We start from the raw sequence: 17,581 nt of genomic DNA on the forward strand, positions 1-17,581 counted from the left end.
GAGACTTTGGGGTCCCAAGATAACCCAAATCCTTCCACGAGCTGGGCCCCTGCACCCCGCAGCCGGGCTGCGAGCACAGACAGGAACCGGGGCTCGGCTGCGCTGCAACGTTTCCTGTTTTACAGAGCGAGAAAAAGAGTGAGAGCAGCAAAATGAGGTGGTTGGCACGAAGATGGCAGTTGGAGCGTGTTCGTGCCTGATAACCCCTGGCTCACCCCACTCCTCTGTGACAGCCGAGGGGTAGGACGGGACCCCTGGGGCCAGGTAAGTGCCCGCAGCACCGGGGCCAGCAAGGGATGGAGGGGAGCAGAGGCTGCCGTGCTAGCAGCGGCACTGTGCACCTTTTTTCCTCTTTTTTCACCCTGCTTTCAGCCTACGTGATTGACACTGGGAGGCTGTAACATGAACCAACAAGAAGCACTTTCTGTTTGGGTTTTTTTTTTTTGTTTGCTTCCCTTGAAGCGAGAAGCATAACAGCTTGGAAAGCAAAGATAAAGGACATGTTTGTTAATTAGAGGATAATTTGGGGTAACAGAAGGAGGAAATAAAGTATTAGCTTGTCAAGAAGGCCTCAACAGTTTGCTCAGCTCAGGGTGAGTAATGGACTGTATTTCGCTATGTTTTACCTTGCTTTAAAGTGCATTTTTTGTTAACTGAGGCTGTTACAAGAGCTCTGGGGATGCCCGGCGACAGGCTGGGCAGCCCAGAGGCAGCGCAGGTGGGAGAGGGGCTGAGCTATTCCTGACGGGAAGAGCTACATGAGCTGAGACCATGCAGGACATCTGAGGTCCAGATTGAATGTGCAGTTGGGCCCTTTCTGAATTTTAGAAAAAGCAGCTGAAAAATGTTTTTATAGTGTCCTGAAGAGTTGGGAGCAGTTTGGCTACAGATACACACTTTGTCCCAACCTATGGGGATCGTGCCCAGCTTCAAGGGAGCACGTTGTGTGGTGTATCCCCAACTCGCATTTCTCTGCGTGAAGCTGTTGGCCAGACCTCGCTGGGCCAAGGAAAGCATGTGTGCACCAAGAGGCAAGGCCCTGCGTGGGCACAGGGGGGCTGTTACGGTACAGAGGCAAAACCTGCATGGGAATAACCCACTCAGCCTTTTAGACCCCCAGACTCCTCCAGCTGTAAGCGTATCATGATAAGAAACATGTCAACAGGGAAATACTGTTGGGATCCTTCAGTAAATTTAAGCTAAAATTTGAACGGCTTCTGAAGCATTCCTGAGACTATTCAAATAAAAATTAATAAAAGCACATAAGCAAGTGCCAGACTCAGGGGGGTCTAAGTCCACATCCCACGTGGGTCAGCACTGGGAGCAGCGTCCTGGCACCTTCCCTGCCCACAGCAAGAGCTGACTGCCCCAAAAGCACCACTCTCCCTCCAAAGGGAGCCCCTACAGTGAAAACACAACACTGGGAATGAGCTTTGAGTACACCACAGCTAGCACGAGGACAGCAAAAAGAATGATGGGGCAGATTTTAACGCAGACTGAAAAGCACGGAAGTATTATAGATGTAAGTGGGGTTTACTTGTTCCCATTTTTTATCCCATTCGACTCAACAACTTCCTATTTGCTTGGGACAGAATGAGACCAATGAAGTTTTGGTGGTTTGACACTGAAGAACATTTAATCTGAATTTTCAGAGACTAAAAGTCCTGCCCCCCCCCCCCCCCCCCCTCCTTCCTACATTAACATGATTTACTAAATATGAGAACAGCCCCACACCAGCCACAGCAGCCCCCCACTGAGCCCCCAGGGCCAGGAACCCTCCGAGCAACATCCAGGAGATGTGCACAGGGAGGACAAACCTCTTCGCTGCCAATGGGGCGAGGGGACAGGAGCGGGTGACACAGCTTTTGCTCAAGGGGAGGAAGGAAGAGGGTCGGGGGTAGTTACTGCTCAGCTTTCTCCAAGCGATGCAGAGGCAAAGGCCCAAATACACTCGATACGACCAAAGTCCGGTATAAAACCAATACACCAGTGGCTTGCAACTGTTCAGAGGAGTCAGCAGGAGGGAGGAGGTTTCATATCTACGCCCTGCATGCGGATGCAGACGGTGCAATAGTACTGAAATGGAGGAGCTCTTCCTCTGGTCAAGCCACTGCCTTGTTTTGGGCCACAAAGACCCTGGAAACAGAGATAGAATTTGTGCCTGAGGCAAACTGGTACCACTGAGAGCCCCCAGTTCTTGAGCACAGCTTAACAATGAATTAATCCCAAAGTGTAACCATCGGTCACTCCACTTGTATTTGCAATGAAGGAACCAAGTCCCAGCCTGGCTAACACAGACCCAGGGCTGCAGCCAGCGAGGCTGCGGGAGGAGTGAAGGTGAACAAGTGAAGTGTTACACAGCGCCCGAACCAAGAGCTGGGCAGGGGGGAAGCAACCAGGAGGTAAGAAAAAGCAGCACTCTGTAGCTGTGATCTTCAGAGCGCGGCTGTGCTCCGACCTGGAGGGACTTAGCTAGATACTCCACTGGGAAATAAAAAAAAAAAACAACAAAAAAACCAACAGAACGAAAGAGAAAAGCCCAATCCCTGATTTCCACCGCTCCAGATCTCTCTGTGCACACAGAACAGCCAACCACCACTAAGAAACAGAATGCCACTGCTTGAAGAGTCACACCACAGCATCACTCTATTTGGACCTAACAAAAAAAATGCCAAAGAAATGCACACTTTAAAAGTTTACTGCAGAAAGAGCAGTTACCACTCTTCCTGTGTTGCCGTTGTTTTCTTTAGGTTGGCTAAAGAGCTGTAGCAGAGGGATTTTATTTTATCAGGAAAGGAATTCTCCCAGAGGAAGCAGTGGAAGCATCATTACTTGGTAGCGAGGCCAAGTTCACGAGTTTGCATTAACTGCTCGAAATTCTGTTCCGGGCGTCCCCCGGGTCAGCACCCACCCGACAGAGGAGCACGAACAGCGCGGTGTGCTTTACACAGCCAACACACACGAGTTCATGGGCAACACATTTCTCCAGGAGCTCCACTTGCATCCGTTGTGTGAGGACTCCAGAATCAGCATCTGAAGCCTCACATTGATTTAATCTCCGAAATAATGAGTTTTAACTCAGATCATGTCTCTTCCCCCCGTTTCATCAGGACAGAGGACCCCAGAGCAGCCGGGGCGGTCGCAGCCGGGCAGAGCTGTGCCCAGCATGATCAGCCAGCCCGAGAGGGCACGGCCGCGGCCCAGGCGCGCCAACGAGAGCTACGATGAGAAGTGCGAGCGGCGGCACGAGACGCGGGAGAACCTGCGGCGGCGAAACAACGCGACGACCTGCCGCCACCTCGGGAGGGGAGTGGAGGAGCCGTCACAGAGCCCCCGGCAAAGGGAGTTCCTGAGAAGGAGAAACCTGGCAAGTGATGCTGGAAGGACAGTGCTGGGACAGGAGCCCGAAGCACGCGCCCCCCCGGATCGCTCCTCACGGGTGTATCAGAGGCCGCCCGTCCTGCTCCAGGTAACGCCTGTCCCTAAAGCGCAGCTCAGCGCTCTGCCCGCTCCAGCTAGGTGCCCACAAAAGCACCCACGGCCTGTCCACCCATCACAACAGCGTCCGGATCCAAGCCGAAGTACAGCCAAAAGGGGGGAACGCACAGAAAAATGTGCATTTCCCTATGAACTGCAGAGTTGGGCACGGGTAAACGCTGTCACTTACCCCCTCACCAGAGTGCTCCTCTGGATTTTCCAAACCCTGAACCAGATAGATATTTTTCTGCCATTCCTCCAAGCACAACTCCCCACTCTAGCTGCCAGATTACAGTTTTGCATTTGCACGAATTATTTTTAACCCTTGAAAACTGTGCTCTGAACACCCGCCTTGCCTCCATCCCCTGCGCGGTTAGCAGGAAGGGTGCCGGGATTCGGAGGCTCCCCGGTCCTCGTTACCCACCCCGTGCTGCACAGCCAGCGTCACCCAGGGGCTCGCTGCCTTGACTACCCTCTGTGGAGAGATGCCATGCAAAACGCCCCAACCCCAGAGCCAGACAGACTTCCTTCCAAACTTATACCCCCTGCAAAATGAACAATTCCCCTGGTATGTCGTGAGTTCACCCCAGGGGCTTCACTAACCCCCGAGAGCAGAGGCAGCCGCACACGAGACGACTCCCCCCGACACGGCCTCAAGCCCCCTTTGCAGCGCAGGAGCGTGCAGAGCGATCACCTGCTCCTGCTGCCATTGGGCTCACCAGGTTTAATCGCCTGCTAGACAGCAGGAATCTGGAACAAGCATTTACATGCACGGAGCCCAGGCAGTGCCTTCCCCTGTTTGCTTTTGCAGCAGTAACAAGGGGCAGGAGGCTGAGGGGGAAGTGGGGTGAGCAGTCTGCTCCCCCAGCCCCAGGGGGAAGCCAGTGCAGAACAGGTACCCCCGCTCCAAGGCAGCCAAATGGTAGCAGAGACCCCAGGTCAGGACCCAGCTCCCTGCCACCAGAAGTCCTCCATCTTTTCCAAAAAGATCTCAAGACACTTTGGGGGGGTTCTCTGTCCTGTTCTAGTGTGCGTGTGCCACGTTTCCCCTCGCCCCTACCCCCAGAAGCCTGAAGGTTTTCTCCCACTTCCCCACGGAGCTCTGGAGCTGCTGCAGTCAAAGCAGCGGATCCTCATGGGTCTGCCATGGGCTCTTGGCATCTCCCTGATGCTCCTCACCCCGTCACCGCAGGTACAACACCTGACCCAGCCACAGCCCCTTCCCCTCCACTCCTCACAGCCCATCTTGGCAAGCTGCTGACTCGGGCTGCCCTCTCGTTCCAGCACCCGTGGAGCTGCCCCACGTTTCCCCCTGCACACTGCTGTCTCGGCATCCCCCTCGACATTTCAGCAGAAGCCATGGCCCGGCGAGGTGCCTCAGTGAACACCCAAGGTAGGCGAGGGATGCTCGGGTCTCCCAGCACAACAGCAGCCGTGGCGCTTCCCTCCCACCTCCAAGCCTCCGTCGAGTGCTCCGGGACACGAGCTGACAGCTCCCCTCTAACTCAAGCTCCCCCACCAGCAGCCCCACCCCTGTGTGAAGTTTTACTATCCCAGGCTGAGTTTCCCCTGCAGAGTGCAGGTGTTAAGGATATTTTCCCCATGGAGGGATAAACCAGCCCAGTCCACAGTTTAACCACCAGATGCTCTGCCCCACGGCTTCCCTGCCAGTGCCCCGGGTTACCCAGGGGGCTGGGGGCCAACTTCAGGCCGGAGGATTAGCTTCAGCCACTCTGCCCACCTGCAGAAAGTCCTGACTTTTCTTTGCCTCTTGTCCCTGCTGTGTCATATCACTTGAACAACTGCTCTCCATCCTGGAACAAAGCCATCTGACACCCAAACAGAATTTCACAGCCCCTTGGATGGGGGGGATCATTCACATCCTTTCGCTTTGCTTTCACAGGCACCCAGACCCTCGCAAATCCCAGTGCAGGAGCTAAAGACTCAAGCCAGCAGACAGAGTAAGCCGGCCCTCCCCTCCCTCCCCGGGCTGTGAATTCCAATACCCACGGTGCAGCAGCCTCCAAGGCCCGAACACGTTTCACCTCGGCACAAGCTTCCGCTGTGCAAACACCCACAACTCTGCTTGGGCTGGGGGGAGCAGCCGGTGTCCAGAGCCACAGACGGCTGCAGACCCCCACATCGCACCCACCTCAGTAACACACTTTCCTTTTTATTTTTAGTTGTGGAATAGCAGTTTTAAACAAGGTAAGCAAAATACGGATAGTAACTAGCCTTGAACTCCTGCAGATGAAATCAGTTCCTAAAATTTCTGACCAGGACACTGACCAGTGCTAGATTTCTGTAATGTCAAAAATGATGACACTGCTGCTATAGGAGAAGGGATTTCTGTCCCACGCATGTCAACCGGTCCCATTCAGTAACTGCCCTGATGTGATACACTACACGGCAAAGATGCCATAACTCCAATCCTGCAGAAAATGTTTTCACTTCCCTGGGAAAAACAACCAAGCCCCAGCAGACTCTCCTCCTCCACCCAGATATAGGCTGTTAACTTCAGTTTTATTTCAAAATATTTGGAATTTTGTAGCCAGTTCATAAAATGTTTATAAACGGAAAAAAATCCTATTTTTTAAACATTTGCCCTTTCCCTTTCAGGAAATGGTGCAGCTGTCCAACTACCTGAAGGTAGGTACCAAACAGCGTTAAGTGCCCACTGGGAAAGCAGGTCTTTGGGAAGTACAACAATACTTTTTAAATTACGACTATTATTAAATGAAGGGGTGTTACAGGCCCAATTTTAATGTGGCCATGGATGAGCCACTGGACCCAAAGACCTGTCTGAATCCCCCCGAGCGGCTGAAGCGCTGAGCTGGCGGGGGGAGCCAGGCTATCCCCACCAGTTCTGGGGGGCCCCGCTGACCAGCTCTCCCCTTCCCTGCAGGAGGCCCTGCACCGCGAGCTGCTGCTCAAGCAGAAGATGGTGATTTTGCAGGAGCTTTTCTCCACGCTGCTGCAAGCATCAGAAAAATCCTGGCAGGTACCAGAGAGGTGCAGGAGGCGATTCCTGGGGGAGGTCAGGGGGAGGCTTTGCCTCGGCGGGACAGGGCTTGTGTGCGGAACAAGAGCACCCCTCGGGTCTCCCCTTCTTTCTCGGAGTTGGGCTCCGCTCTGCCTGGCTTCGGCGTGGTACAGGCACGGAAATGTTTGGTTTAAGGTGCAGGGCTGTCTCCTAGCAGACAGGACATCGCGTGGAACCACTCACCTGCAAGCTGCTGCCCGCCCTGCCTCCTTCCTCACTGTCACTTGTCTTTTTTAGGGAGTGTTGAACACAAACACAGAAGTTCAGGGGTCACTTTGCTTGAAGCTTTTCCCTTTTGCGCCCCCCAAGATTGTTACAAAACGTACTTTCCTTTCCAATCAACAGGAAGCACAAAACTCTTTTCTTCTGTAAGGTTTTCAGGGTTTTTCTAAGCTTGCCTTTCTGCTTTTGCTTAAATAAAAAGCAAACAGAAGTGGGGAAAAATAACTGGAATAAGCCCAAACAACCATCTTCCACCAAGTTTTTTTCTTAGTCAAAACAAGTTTCAAATATTTTGAAGAAATTTTTCCTTTTTGGCCAAAAATAAAAATTTTAGACACACCAAACTGGTGCACCCAAGTGCTGGCAAACACCACACTGGATAGGGGAAAAGACAGACTGTGTCTTGATCTGGGAACAGCTAAAAAACCCCGCCCAGCACCCGCAGCCTCCCTGCCGGGCTCCCAGGCAGACACCGGGCAGGGGACCCAGTACCACGATGCTCAGCCTGAGGTGCTCTGCTGAATCATGGCCCTGCATCAAAATATTTTCCCACAGCTCAAACAAAATCCTCTGGGCAGCACTTGAACCAGGGCCCATGCTTTTTGCTATCAGAAAGTAAAAAAAAAAAAAAAAGTGATGCATTTTATGCAAGATGTGACAAGTTTTATACAGGATTAATAAATTGAATACTAACTTACAGTTCGTTGTACCATTAAAAAAGTGGTTTGAAAGTTCTGCTGGGGCAGAAAAGCGAGTGATTGGGTGAGTTGGTATACAAAAAACCAAACTTGTGTTAGATGTTCTGTGGTTAGAAACTTCCGCCTTCGCTTGCTTCTTCAAATAATATGAGCAGGAAAAAACACCCTGGCACACTCTGCAGGAAGTAGCCATGAAACCTCAGATTAGAAACAGGTGGGTGCACTTTGCTTCTTGCTATCTCTGCTACAGAAGAGAGACTTTGCTGCTGCCTCTTGCATTCAGCCTTTCATCAGACTAAAAATTAATTTGTCGCTGGCACTGGAGCCAACGGGGCAGACGAGGCAGATGCTGCCTGCGTGGAGGGCGACGGGCTGGGGGCAAGGGGCTTCTCCGGGAGGTCTGGACAGGTCCTACACCGTAACGCTGTGCTGTGGAAACTGATGGTTGGTTGCCCGTATCCAGGCCCAGGTGAGATGCCAAATGCTTGTTGCAGCAGCTTTTTTAATCCTTTCTAATAATTCAGGTTTCAAAGAAATGCTATTGCATACACGGAACAATATGGCAGTAACTCTTGGAACGGCCACAGAGTCGTTTTTGAGGTGCTGTGCGTGGGAGCTTCTGGCTTGATGGAGCAAGCGAATACTCGGCAGGAGGATGGGGGTGTCACTAAACTGAAGGGATAAAGCATTTGGTTCCTTCCCCCTCCCACGATTTTACTTCTTGATTTGAGAGACCTTCTTACCATAGGTCTGTACCTTAAATCCCCCATCTGTTGTAAAACTTGCTTAGTCAATCCAAAGATGCTGCCAGATGAAGGAAGCTAAATAAGTTTGTTATGATTATTAGGAGTAATTATATTAAAGCTGTTCTCTTCTTAAAGAAGAAAATTGCTACTTTGATATATTTTCTTCCCTTCCTGACCTCTGAAGTTGAGCTTGACTTTTGGAAGCCCCTTGCAGCTCCGCAAAGCTTAAGCTTTGTCACTTCCAGCGCATTACGACTACTATATGGACTTATTTTTCTAGTGCAAGCATCATGTTTGGGCAAACTGGAGGTATTCCAGAAACAGCATTTATTATTGCTATGACAATGACTAAGGGGAGTATCAGATAATTCACCGATCACGGGACAACCAAAACCAGTTTAAAATACCTACATGGCGCTTAGGTGACAGCGGCAGAGAAACGCAAAGGGTTCGCGAGGCTTTGAAGCTGCCCATTCTGGTAACCTCAGACTCTCTGAAGAAGGGGGCTACAGAGGACTCAAAGCCGGTATTTATAAGAACAGGGATATTTTGAACATTAGCTCTAATCCGTTCCTCCGTCCAGCCCCCAGCAAGGCGCAGTGGAAGGATCCTCAGGGGCTGCTCAAACCCTGTCGCTGGTGTCACTGCACAAGAGGAAAAACCACCATCCGATGATGGTGGCTATCAGGGTTTTTGCTGTTTTGTTCAGTTGTGGGTGAGGTTTTTGTTTGTTTGTTTTTCAAGGCAGCCCCTTTCATGTACATAAGGGCCTTCTTCAACACAAGGACTTGACCAAGATTTGCTCACATAATGTTTCTGGTCAGAAGCAGAATTTCTTATGCCCTCCCACGTACGTGCACGCATTCACCCCTCGCTGCCACACTGTTCTGGTAACAGCCCTAACAGACAGCTTATTCCATTTAGGGAAATCCTTATACTCTGCGTTCTTCTGCCAATTTATAAACTGCATCTCCATGAAAGGAGTTTGCCAGCACATTTCTGCTCTGAAGCGTAGGAAGGACCCGGTGCTCCGTTGCCTTGTACTTTGCACATTTACATCTGTGCACAACAGCCGTAACACTACCACCACCCTCAGCGTGAACCTTCGCAGAGAGCAGAATAAAATAAACTGCAGAGGAAAACTAGGCATAATATTTCATATATAAGAACGCTTTTCAGAATTCCACCTACTTTCTAAGATAGACTCTTTAGTTCTTTGTACCAACAATTGAACTGGGAAGATTTAGTCTTTGGGACTGTAAACTTACTTCTGTGCAAATTTAAACAGTGCTAAAGGCACCAGAGAATCTGGTTTTGCTTGGGTCTAACAGCTATTGCTGTAACATCAAGGAGTTGCTTTTCAGAAGCTTGACTTCAAACAGCAGCAAGCAGAGAGGATACCGGCATTCTCAGTATCGGTGGTGGAAAAACAGCCTACGTGAACTCTTTGCTAGAAATTTTATCTGAATTTGCATGCAGTCTGGTTTCACAAAACCTAAGAAGCCTGACTAACACTGAGAGGAGATTATAATAAGGAAAATGAATCATCACTGTTGCCCTCTATCCCCCTGCACAACTGCTAGATGTTGCAACGCGGCCCCAACCTATTTCCTAAGGGAACCAGCAAGACAAGACCTCAGCCCCAGCCGGAGCTGGAGGCAAGGAGCGCTGCAGGGAGGAACCAGCAGGCAGGGAACAGGCAGCTGCCAGACCCAGCCAGGCTAACCTGAAATCCTCTCACTCAGCTTCTCATCTCACTGCAAGTACCTGCACTCAGTAACCGGCACAACTGCCGTGGGACAGTTTTTTCAATGCACAGAAGTTTTCCTTCCCCCGTGTCCCATTTGTTCCGAGATCACGAAGGCTTACTTGGACTCTAAGCACTGAAAAGGCTTTGACCAAATTTAGCCACAGTATTATAGACAAAGAAAAGGGAGAAAGTGAATCAAAACACGAGCTAACAAAACATTGGAGGCATACTGTATAGTTCATGATTCCACACATCAGTTCAAATGTTTTTTTTTTCCCCCCCAGGGTCAGCTGAATGAAGATAAACTGAAGTGTAAACTAAGGGCGCTTGAAAATCAGCTGCAGGCCTGCACTCAGGTAATGTCTGATTCACCGAGAAACACATGTGGGTGAAAAAAGGCATGAAAACAAAATACTGAACCATATAATTAGGCCAGGTCTCAGTTTCTAAAGCAATCTGATTAGATGTGGATCTGAAAATGATTTTTCCTCTTTGCTGAGGCAATGTTTCACAGCAAATTACCAGTAGCATTTACAGACTCTGGATGTGCTAATATCCCAGTTCAGCAAGAGCAGGAATATATCAGGTAAGACCCTTCAAGCACTTTAATTCTTCCTTTAAAGAGTTACTCAAAGGAGTGTGTGAAGAAGGTCCTTATAGAGATGGAGGACCAGAAGCAGACCTATGAACAGAAGGCAAAAGAGGCTCTTCAGAAGATGCTGGAGGACAAACTCCAAACAGAGCAGCAGCTGCAAAACTCTCAGGTAAGCAAACATGTTTTACACCTGGCTTGGCTTTAATCCAGTCCTACTATGACAAAGAGCCTCCACATTTCAGGGAAAAACAATGACTAGCTTACCATTAGTAAAAATAATAAATCATTGTTTAGCTACTGAGCAGAGTCCAAAGCAGCTCGGCAGCAGCCTGTGCCCATTTTGTGAGCCACACATCAGGTTATTACAAACAGCGCAGAGTTGGGGAAATACGCTGCTGTTTGGGAGTTTTAAGTGTAATCCCTTCTGCTCTGCACACATGGAGAAAACAAGCCATGCACACGCACATCCAGGGCACAAGGTCTCTAGAGAAGCCTTTTCCGAAATGGCTTTTTTTATATGAAAATGGATTTTTTCCTCAAGAGGTATCCCGTGGGTCAAACCAAATCGCTAAGTGGTATTTTCAGAACAACAAGTACCTTTTATCCCCAAGATTACCAGCTGTCTAAACCCTCCCGCAGCAGGGCAGTGGGGTTCCACGCCAGCCCTCTGTCCATAGATGGCACCAGCCCCACGCCGGTTGTACCGCTGGCGCGGGAGGCGGCAGCGCTGCCCCAGCCCAGCTCACGCCAGCGCCTGCAGATGCTGGTCGGGGCAGGCCGGCCTGGCCCCTCTGGGCCGTGGGTCCCGTCCCACCCCCGGGTCCTTGCTCTCCTCCCCAGAGAAACCTGGCAGCAACAAGAGAGGACCTTGCCTTCTGGAAAGAGCACTACACCACGCTCAAAGCCGAATTGACCAAGATGACCACGGCGCACACCGAGCTGGAGAACAGCCTCCACGTTGTGCAAAGCCAACTGCAGGTATGTCAGCTCCCCACGGGAGCCCACGTTTTCCGATTTGCGAGCAGGGAAGTCCCCAAGCTGAGATCACTATATTTAAAAAAAAATAAAGCCCTTCTGATGAAGCACAGTGACCGCACGGACAACCCAGTGCTCAGCTCGCGGCTGCCCTTCGTTCCTGGAGAGCCGGCGATGCCGCGTGCTCGGGGCACGGTGCCGGTGCCAGGCTGATGGTGGGACCCTTCTTGCCCCCAGCGAGCGGACGCCCAGAACGAGCAGCTCCGGCGGGCCCTGGGCAGCCTGCAGAGCGAGCACGCCGCCCTGCACCTGCGAGCCAGCGCCTTGCGGGAGGACAACGACCTGAAGGCTGAGCACATTGATGCCATCAAAGGTATCGTGAGTAGGGAAACGGGGGGGGGGGGGTCTGTTCTCCACCCAAACAGAGGATATATGGGAAATACTCTTAAAATCCTGGTCCTTAAAGCCAGGTACGCACACGCAAAAGGCTCGCTCTCTCTGTGCTGCACACAGCTTGTCATGAAAGCTTCTGGTTTCCAAAGGGGCTCCTAAAGTTGTTTCCAACGAGATTAAAGGAATTCAGAGAAGTCAAGGGACTTTTATAAAAGAAAGGATGGAAGACCTGAAAAAAAAAAAAAAAAAAAAAATCAGATGAGTCCTCAGCTTTGACGAGGACTTCTGTGTCCTTCTCAGACCCATCGCACGCAGCAACGCCAGCCCACTCGAGCGGCGAGGCAGTGCCTGTTACTGGCTGAGGTGCTGCTGCGTGGTGGCAGATATTACCAGCCTATAAATACATCCCAATAGTGTCTTAAAGTACCAATTCTGATAGAGGCAAGGAAGCTCACACATACTTCACACGGCTATTTTAAAATACAATTAAGGAAAAGTAAACAGGTGGCAGTTCTGTTTTCATAACAGGTCTCACACAAACAACTTTAAAATAAGCTATAAATTAATAGAATGTGAGGCACACTAGAAAAGTCTGCCAAAACTGAAAGGGCAATTAGCAGCTAAAAATCACATCCCTTCAAAGAAGTTCACTGTAGCCAACAATATCCACTCCACTTTACACCGTGAAGAAAGGGAAAGTTGCCACCCTTGCATAAAGACACACAGAGATCTACACCAAACTTCGTTTTCTTCTACCACTATTTCAGATGAACTGCAAAAAGAACAAAATCAGAAGGCAACACTGGAGGCAACAATCAGCCATTTGCACAGTAAGTAACGCAAAGGCACGCAAAGTAAGAGACCTGCAGTGTGCTGTGGACAATTACAGTGGCTTTTTATGTTCACAGACCTGATACAGAGCCAGACCAACGAACAGAAGACTCAGGAGGTGACAGTGCAAAGGAAAGGTCAGCAAACTTTAACTCCCACCTAGCACTCCTCTCACTGGACACAGGAATGTTAGACCTGACTCTAGGAGAAGCCTACACTGGTTTAGAATAAATGATTGTTTTAAAGCTGCACAAAGCAAGGTATTATATTTTGCTAGTTAACATTAAAACCTAAGTGTATTCATGATGGCAAACACTTGAAAAAATAAATAGCTTTCATTACAAATTCTACTCCGGTGGCTATGCCATTTTTTTCCAAACAAACTACATTCCAGTTTATAACAGCAATTACAGCTGTACTCGAAAAAAAAGTAATAAAAGACATTTTAACTCTTTCTTCCCTCCACTTTTGGCAACTACTTACACATATTCCTCTAAAGATTATTACCATGTAGCTACAGCAGAGGCAGGCCTGTGGTAACAGCTCCTGTGTCTTCTGCTGTGCATGTAGCACACAAATATTATCTTTAAACTGTGCTGAGTAAATAAGATCTAAAGCAAACTGAAAGCCTGGACATGTTTCTCATCAGAAGCCTGACTGTTTTCTAGACCAGGTTTTCACCACGCAGACCCCACCTCTCACTCCTGCCAAGGAAAAACAAAACGCTCTGTTAGAGCGCCCTGAGGAGGAGGAGGGAGAAGAAAGTCTGAAGGATGAGATACAGAAAAGGACATCCCAGCTTACAGCAAAGGAGAACGAGGTGAGGAAGTCACGGAATCATGGCTGGGACTCAGCTCCCTGCTGGGGAGCGAGCTGCTGGCGTTAAGTGCTCCAGCAGCAGCAGCACAACGCAACACCCCAAAGCTCCTGGAAGTAACCCAAGCTTGGTATCTCCTGTAAGGATTATCTCTGCTGAATTTTCACCCTCACAGCAGCCCCCCCTAAGACCCTGATGCAGCATCTGTGTGCAGGGGCAAGGCACCAGCAGCCCTGCGCCCAGGCCTGCGCCAGCAGAGCCCTGTCCGTGCAAACCCATTGCTGCTCTCAGGACGGGAGACCCTCAGCACCCTCACAGGGAAAAGCCAAAGCCACGCTTTAATAGCACAAGGAAGGAGAGGAGGAAAAGGAAAGGCCTACAAATAACAGGAGGGGGCCGTTAACAAAAGCAATGCCCTTACAACTGGGCTTCAAAAAACATCCAAAGCTTTCCAGCCTCTTACACCCTGTTTCCCATCAACGCTCTCTACCAACCAACAGCCCCACAGTTCTTAAAGCAGTACTCAGCAAGGATTTATAAAAAAGGATTTAGAACTTAACCGTAGCAGAGCTTCAAACCTCACAGGAGAAGAGCTTGTCCTACTAACCCACACCGCTGAGCACAGCACCAGGCATCACCCAGCATCACCTGGGAAGGGTCTTACAACGCACAATCACAGCAAAAGGGAACAGCGGGGGGGGGCCCAGCTGCCCCCACAGTGGCTCTTGCAGCCGCCTGGCACAGGAGCCCCTTCCACAGCTGCTGCTTACCGGGAAGGCAGCAGGGCCTCACGCCGTGTGGCCGTTCAAGAGAAAAGGGGCTCCCTGGGTTTTGGGGTCGTGCAGCACAATCAAGGTACTTGTCCTGTGCATCCCATGTTCAGGGGGTTTAAAGGACTCTGCTCCTGCACTCAGCGAAGCACCCAATTTCAGACTGAGAGGAAAAACCTGCCACAAGTCTTCCTGATCTGTGCACACCTGCGGTCATAAAAATAACTTGCTTTTTCCTTCCATGTGATGTGAAAGATGGCAGCAGGTCACGGGATGGTAAGAGCCCAGGCATCACCTCTGTGACGACGTTCCCAGTAACACTGAGACCTGCTCTGTCCCCTGTAGGTACATACGGAGGCAGAGGGAGCAGAAGCGAAACCCCCCAGTCACGGCAGTGCCCGCGCGCGGGCGAAGCGCTGCAGCGGCTGCGGGCGCCCTGCCGCCCTCGGTGCGTACGGAAGCGAGGGGACCCCCCCGGCTAACGGCCCCTTGCTGTGCTTGCAGTGCAGGGACCTGCGCTCCGAGCTGGAGGCCCTGAGCGAGGAGTATCGCTCCTGCCTGACCAGGCTGCGCCAGTGCCGGGACGAGCTGAACCGCTTCCAGAGCAAGCAGGCGCAGGTGGGAGGCGTTCCTCACCCCGCTCCCGGTGCCGAGGCTGCACGTCCGTCTGGGAAAAATCCCCCCGTTTATTTCTGCGGTGCAGAAAGATGAATGATGTTTGCTAGGGATGAGCTGAGAAAATGATTCTCCCCACCTATTTCTTAGTAACACTTGCTTCTTGCAGAGACGGCGCGGCCACTGGATCCCTCTCCTGGTGGCAGTGACAGCGGTGGCCATAGCCACCTTCCTCGCAAGCTACAGACCATGAAGGACCTTCCCAATGACTGACTTCACCGCTGGAACTGACTTCTGCTTCACCAACAGCAATGCTCGCTCACCACACTGCACTGTCTGCCGTTTTGTACTTGCCTTTTGGTTCGTATCCTGAGCTGGTCTCACTCCAAACTCCTGCAGCTCCAATAAATGCTGGGAGATCACTCCTTCCCCTTGGCTGCTTCGGTTATTCTGCCTCAGCTGAAGGTTGTGCTGCCCACCCCCGGCTGCACTGAGGGATAAAGCCACCCCAACCACTGCTGCCTGGGCGGGATGGACAGAACAGCAGGACGGGGCATCCTGTGCCCTTGGGATCCAGCTCCCTGGTTTTCATGCCTGGCAGCTGAAAGGACTACAAAATTCTCTTCCTTTATTTATTGCCTCACAAAGTAGGAGGTATTCGATCCTGACCACCTCTACTGATACCTAACAAAGAAAACCAGCTCAGGGAGGCTTTTTAGCACAGTCCCCTCGTTCTCCCTCCATGCACTGGCTGTCCTGAGCAACTTCCCCACCTCCAGGCCCAGTTCAGCTCACCGCTCTTCTAGCCTGTCTCATGGCCAAGCGTCCCCCCAGTCACGTCACCTTCCCTGTCACTGCCAGCACCACATTAATTCCACAGAGACAGGGGTTTTAAGCCCCTTTTGGAGCTGCACTGTGTGGGGTTTACAGTAGCTTTTACCCTGATTGAAACACAGTCTCAGATACGAGGCAGTGCATGACACCATGTTGCATGAGTAGTAAATACAATATGGGGCGTACGGTACACGTCACAAATTCAAAATAGTGTGGTGTTCAAATTTTTTATTAATCCTCAGCTGTTCACAGCAAATAAATAAACCCTATTCGGTTCTGTAATATTATTTTTAATCCACTATTGATACACTGCCCTTTATGGGCATGCCCCGCAGTCTGGATGGAGGCTGCAGAGCAGCTGTGAGCGCGTACATCCACACACCGGTCTCCTGGGAAGCACACGGGCTTTGATTTGCAACTGGTCTAGAAGGTCCGAGATCTCAAAATTCAGCATTTGTTCCTCAGGGACCTCTTGAGAGAGCCTCAGTGGGCCCCACATACGGGAACCAGATCGCTTGCCTCAGTCGCTGATGCAAGTGAGAAATCGGCCAAAAAGTCTGAGTTTGTTTGTGTTTTACAAGGCAACTGCCGGAAGAGACACCACCTCGCTCGAAATGCGGAGATCTCCAAAGTCACTCTGAGCGCTGAAGGCCTCCTTCAGCTCATCACACCAGGCGTCCAGCACCTCCTTCAGCTCCGCGCAGAGGCTCTCCGGGATGCTGAAGGAGCAGATCTGGACCCTGAGACCGTCCCTTATCCTGGCGCAGGAGGCCTGGGCCGTGAACACCCTCAGCGGCGTCAGCGCCAGGCAGTTCTCGGCACCCTCCTCCATGGCGAAGGCGTACGCTGCCGGGTAGCCCAGCAGCACCCCGACGATGGTGCAGAGGTTCCAGCCCGTGGGGACAACCTCGCTGGAGGACACGGGGCCGGCGCTGGTGGCCTCAGCAGCCTTTAAGTGGGCCAGGAGGGCAGCGAGATGGCCCCTGATGACTTCGGCCTCCGCTGGCCCGCAAAGGGCCGGGCAAGGCCGCCCTGCCGAGACGTCCACGAAGGGTGCGGGGTGGGCGCGCAGCACAGCCGCCAGCCTCCGCTGGGCGAGTCCCGGGTGCAGCAGCAGAGCCGAGCCCTCCGCGGCCAGCAAATGGAGTCGGCGAGGGGCCAGCCCGGCCTCCCTCAGCCGCGCCACGTACCGCCGGAGTTCAGCCGGGCCCGCTGCGCCGCAGTCGTACAGCAGGGCCGGCTTCAACCCCGCCGCCACCGCCAGCACCTCCCCGGCCAGCTGCAGGGCGCGGGCCGCCGGCAACCTCCGCCGCCCGGCTCCGGCCCCCAGCTCCTCCCGCGCCGCCGCTACCAGCCGCGGCGCCGACAGGGCGCTGCCCGCCGGGGCCTCCAACCCGGCCGCCGGGCCCATGGCCGCGGTGCGCTGCGGAAAAAAAAACCACCGCCGGGCCCACCGCTTCCGGGTCGGCCTCGGTGCTAACGTGGGCGGGAGCCCGGGGCGGAGCGGCTGGGGCCCGCCCGGGAAAGCCGCTCCGCCCCGGCCTAGGCCTAGGCCCGGCCCCTCCCGGGAAGGCCGCTCCGCCCCGGCCTAGGCCTAGGCCCGCGCCCGCCCGGGAAGGCCGCTCCGCCCCGGCCTAGGCCTAGGCCCGGCCCCTCCCGGGAAGTCCGCTCCGCCCCGGCCTAGGCCTAGGCCCGCGCCCGCCCGGGAAGGCCGCTCCGCTCCGGCCTAGGCCTAGGCCCGGGCCAAGCAGGGTTGTGTGGGGGGGCACAGCTTTTAGAGCTGTAGTAGCAGCGTGTTTTCAGCTTTGGGTGGCT

At 52.4% G+C, this 17,581-nt stretch overlaps 2 protein-coding genes across 3 annotated transcripts; one reads left to right on the plus strand and one right to left on the minus strand.

Moving 5' to 3' along the window:
- The first annotated feature begins 126 nt into the window (after window positions 1-126).
- TRAF3IP3 (TRAF3 interacting protein 3) lies at window positions 127-15,281 on the plus strand. Of its 2 annotated transcripts, none has more exons than XM_074925288.1 (16): window positions 127-264; window positions 3,111-3,469; window positions 4,762-4,870; window positions 5,381-5,438; window positions 5,661-5,685; window positions 6,097-6,126; window positions 6,383-6,478; window positions 10,221-10,292; window positions 10,560-10,700; window positions 11,372-11,509; window positions 11,744-11,879; window positions 12,667-12,729; window positions 12,808-12,867; window positions 13,399-13,550; window positions 14,663-14,935; window positions 15,102-15,281. In XM_074925288.1, exons 2-16 carry the CDS (start codon window positions 3,167-3,169, stop codon window positions 15,183-15,185), a joined length of 1,740 nt encoding a protein of 579 aa, XP_074781389.1. In that variant the 5' UTR covers window positions 127-264; window positions 3,111-3,166; the 3' UTR covers window positions 15,186-15,281. The 2 variants fall into 2 exon arrangements, with proteins under 2 accessions (XP_074781389.1, XP_074781390.1); XM_074925289.1 differs by having other exon boundaries at window positions 14,822-14,935.
- A 698-nt stretch (window positions 15,282-15,979) lies between these two features.
- C23H1orf74 (chromosome 23 C1orf74 homolog) lies at window positions 15,980-17,300 on the minus strand. Its single transcript, XM_074925512.1, has one exon. It carries the CDS (start codon window positions 17,175-17,177, stop codon window positions 16,341-16,343), a length of 837 nt encoding a protein of 278 aa, XP_074781613.1. The 5' UTR covers window positions 17,178-17,300; the 3' UTR covers window positions 15,980-16,340.
- Between the last annotated feature and the right edge of the window lie 281 nt (window positions 17,301-17,581).

Source organism: Athene noctua, chromosome 23 (genome assembly GCF_965140245.1).
Source record: "Athene noctua chromosome 23, bAthNoc1.hap1.1, whole genome shotgun sequence".
Taxonomy (NCBI): domain Eukaryota; kingdom Metazoa; phylum Chordata; class Aves; order Strigiformes; family Strigidae; genus Athene; species Athene noctua.

Bases quoted from the DNA above. Each gene is read 5' to 3' on its own strand.
- TRAF3IP3 (XM_074925288.1), top strand. From the start codon at position 3,167: ATGATCAGCCAGCCCGAGAGGGCACGGCCGCGGCCCAGGCGCGCCAAC. The intron at 4,871-5,380 runs GTAGGCGAGGGA...TTGCTTTCACAG, and splicing joins TGCCTCAGTGAACACCCAAG to GCACCCAGACCCTCGCAAAT. The intron at 10,701-11,371 runs GTAAGCAAACAT...TCTCCTCCCCAG, and splicing joins AGCAGCTGCAAAACTCTCAG to AGAAACCTGGCAGCAACAAG.
- C23H1orf74 (XM_074925512.1), bottom strand. From the start codon at position 17,177: ATGGGCCCGGCGGCCGGGTTGGAGGCCCCGGCGGGCAGCGCCCTGTCG.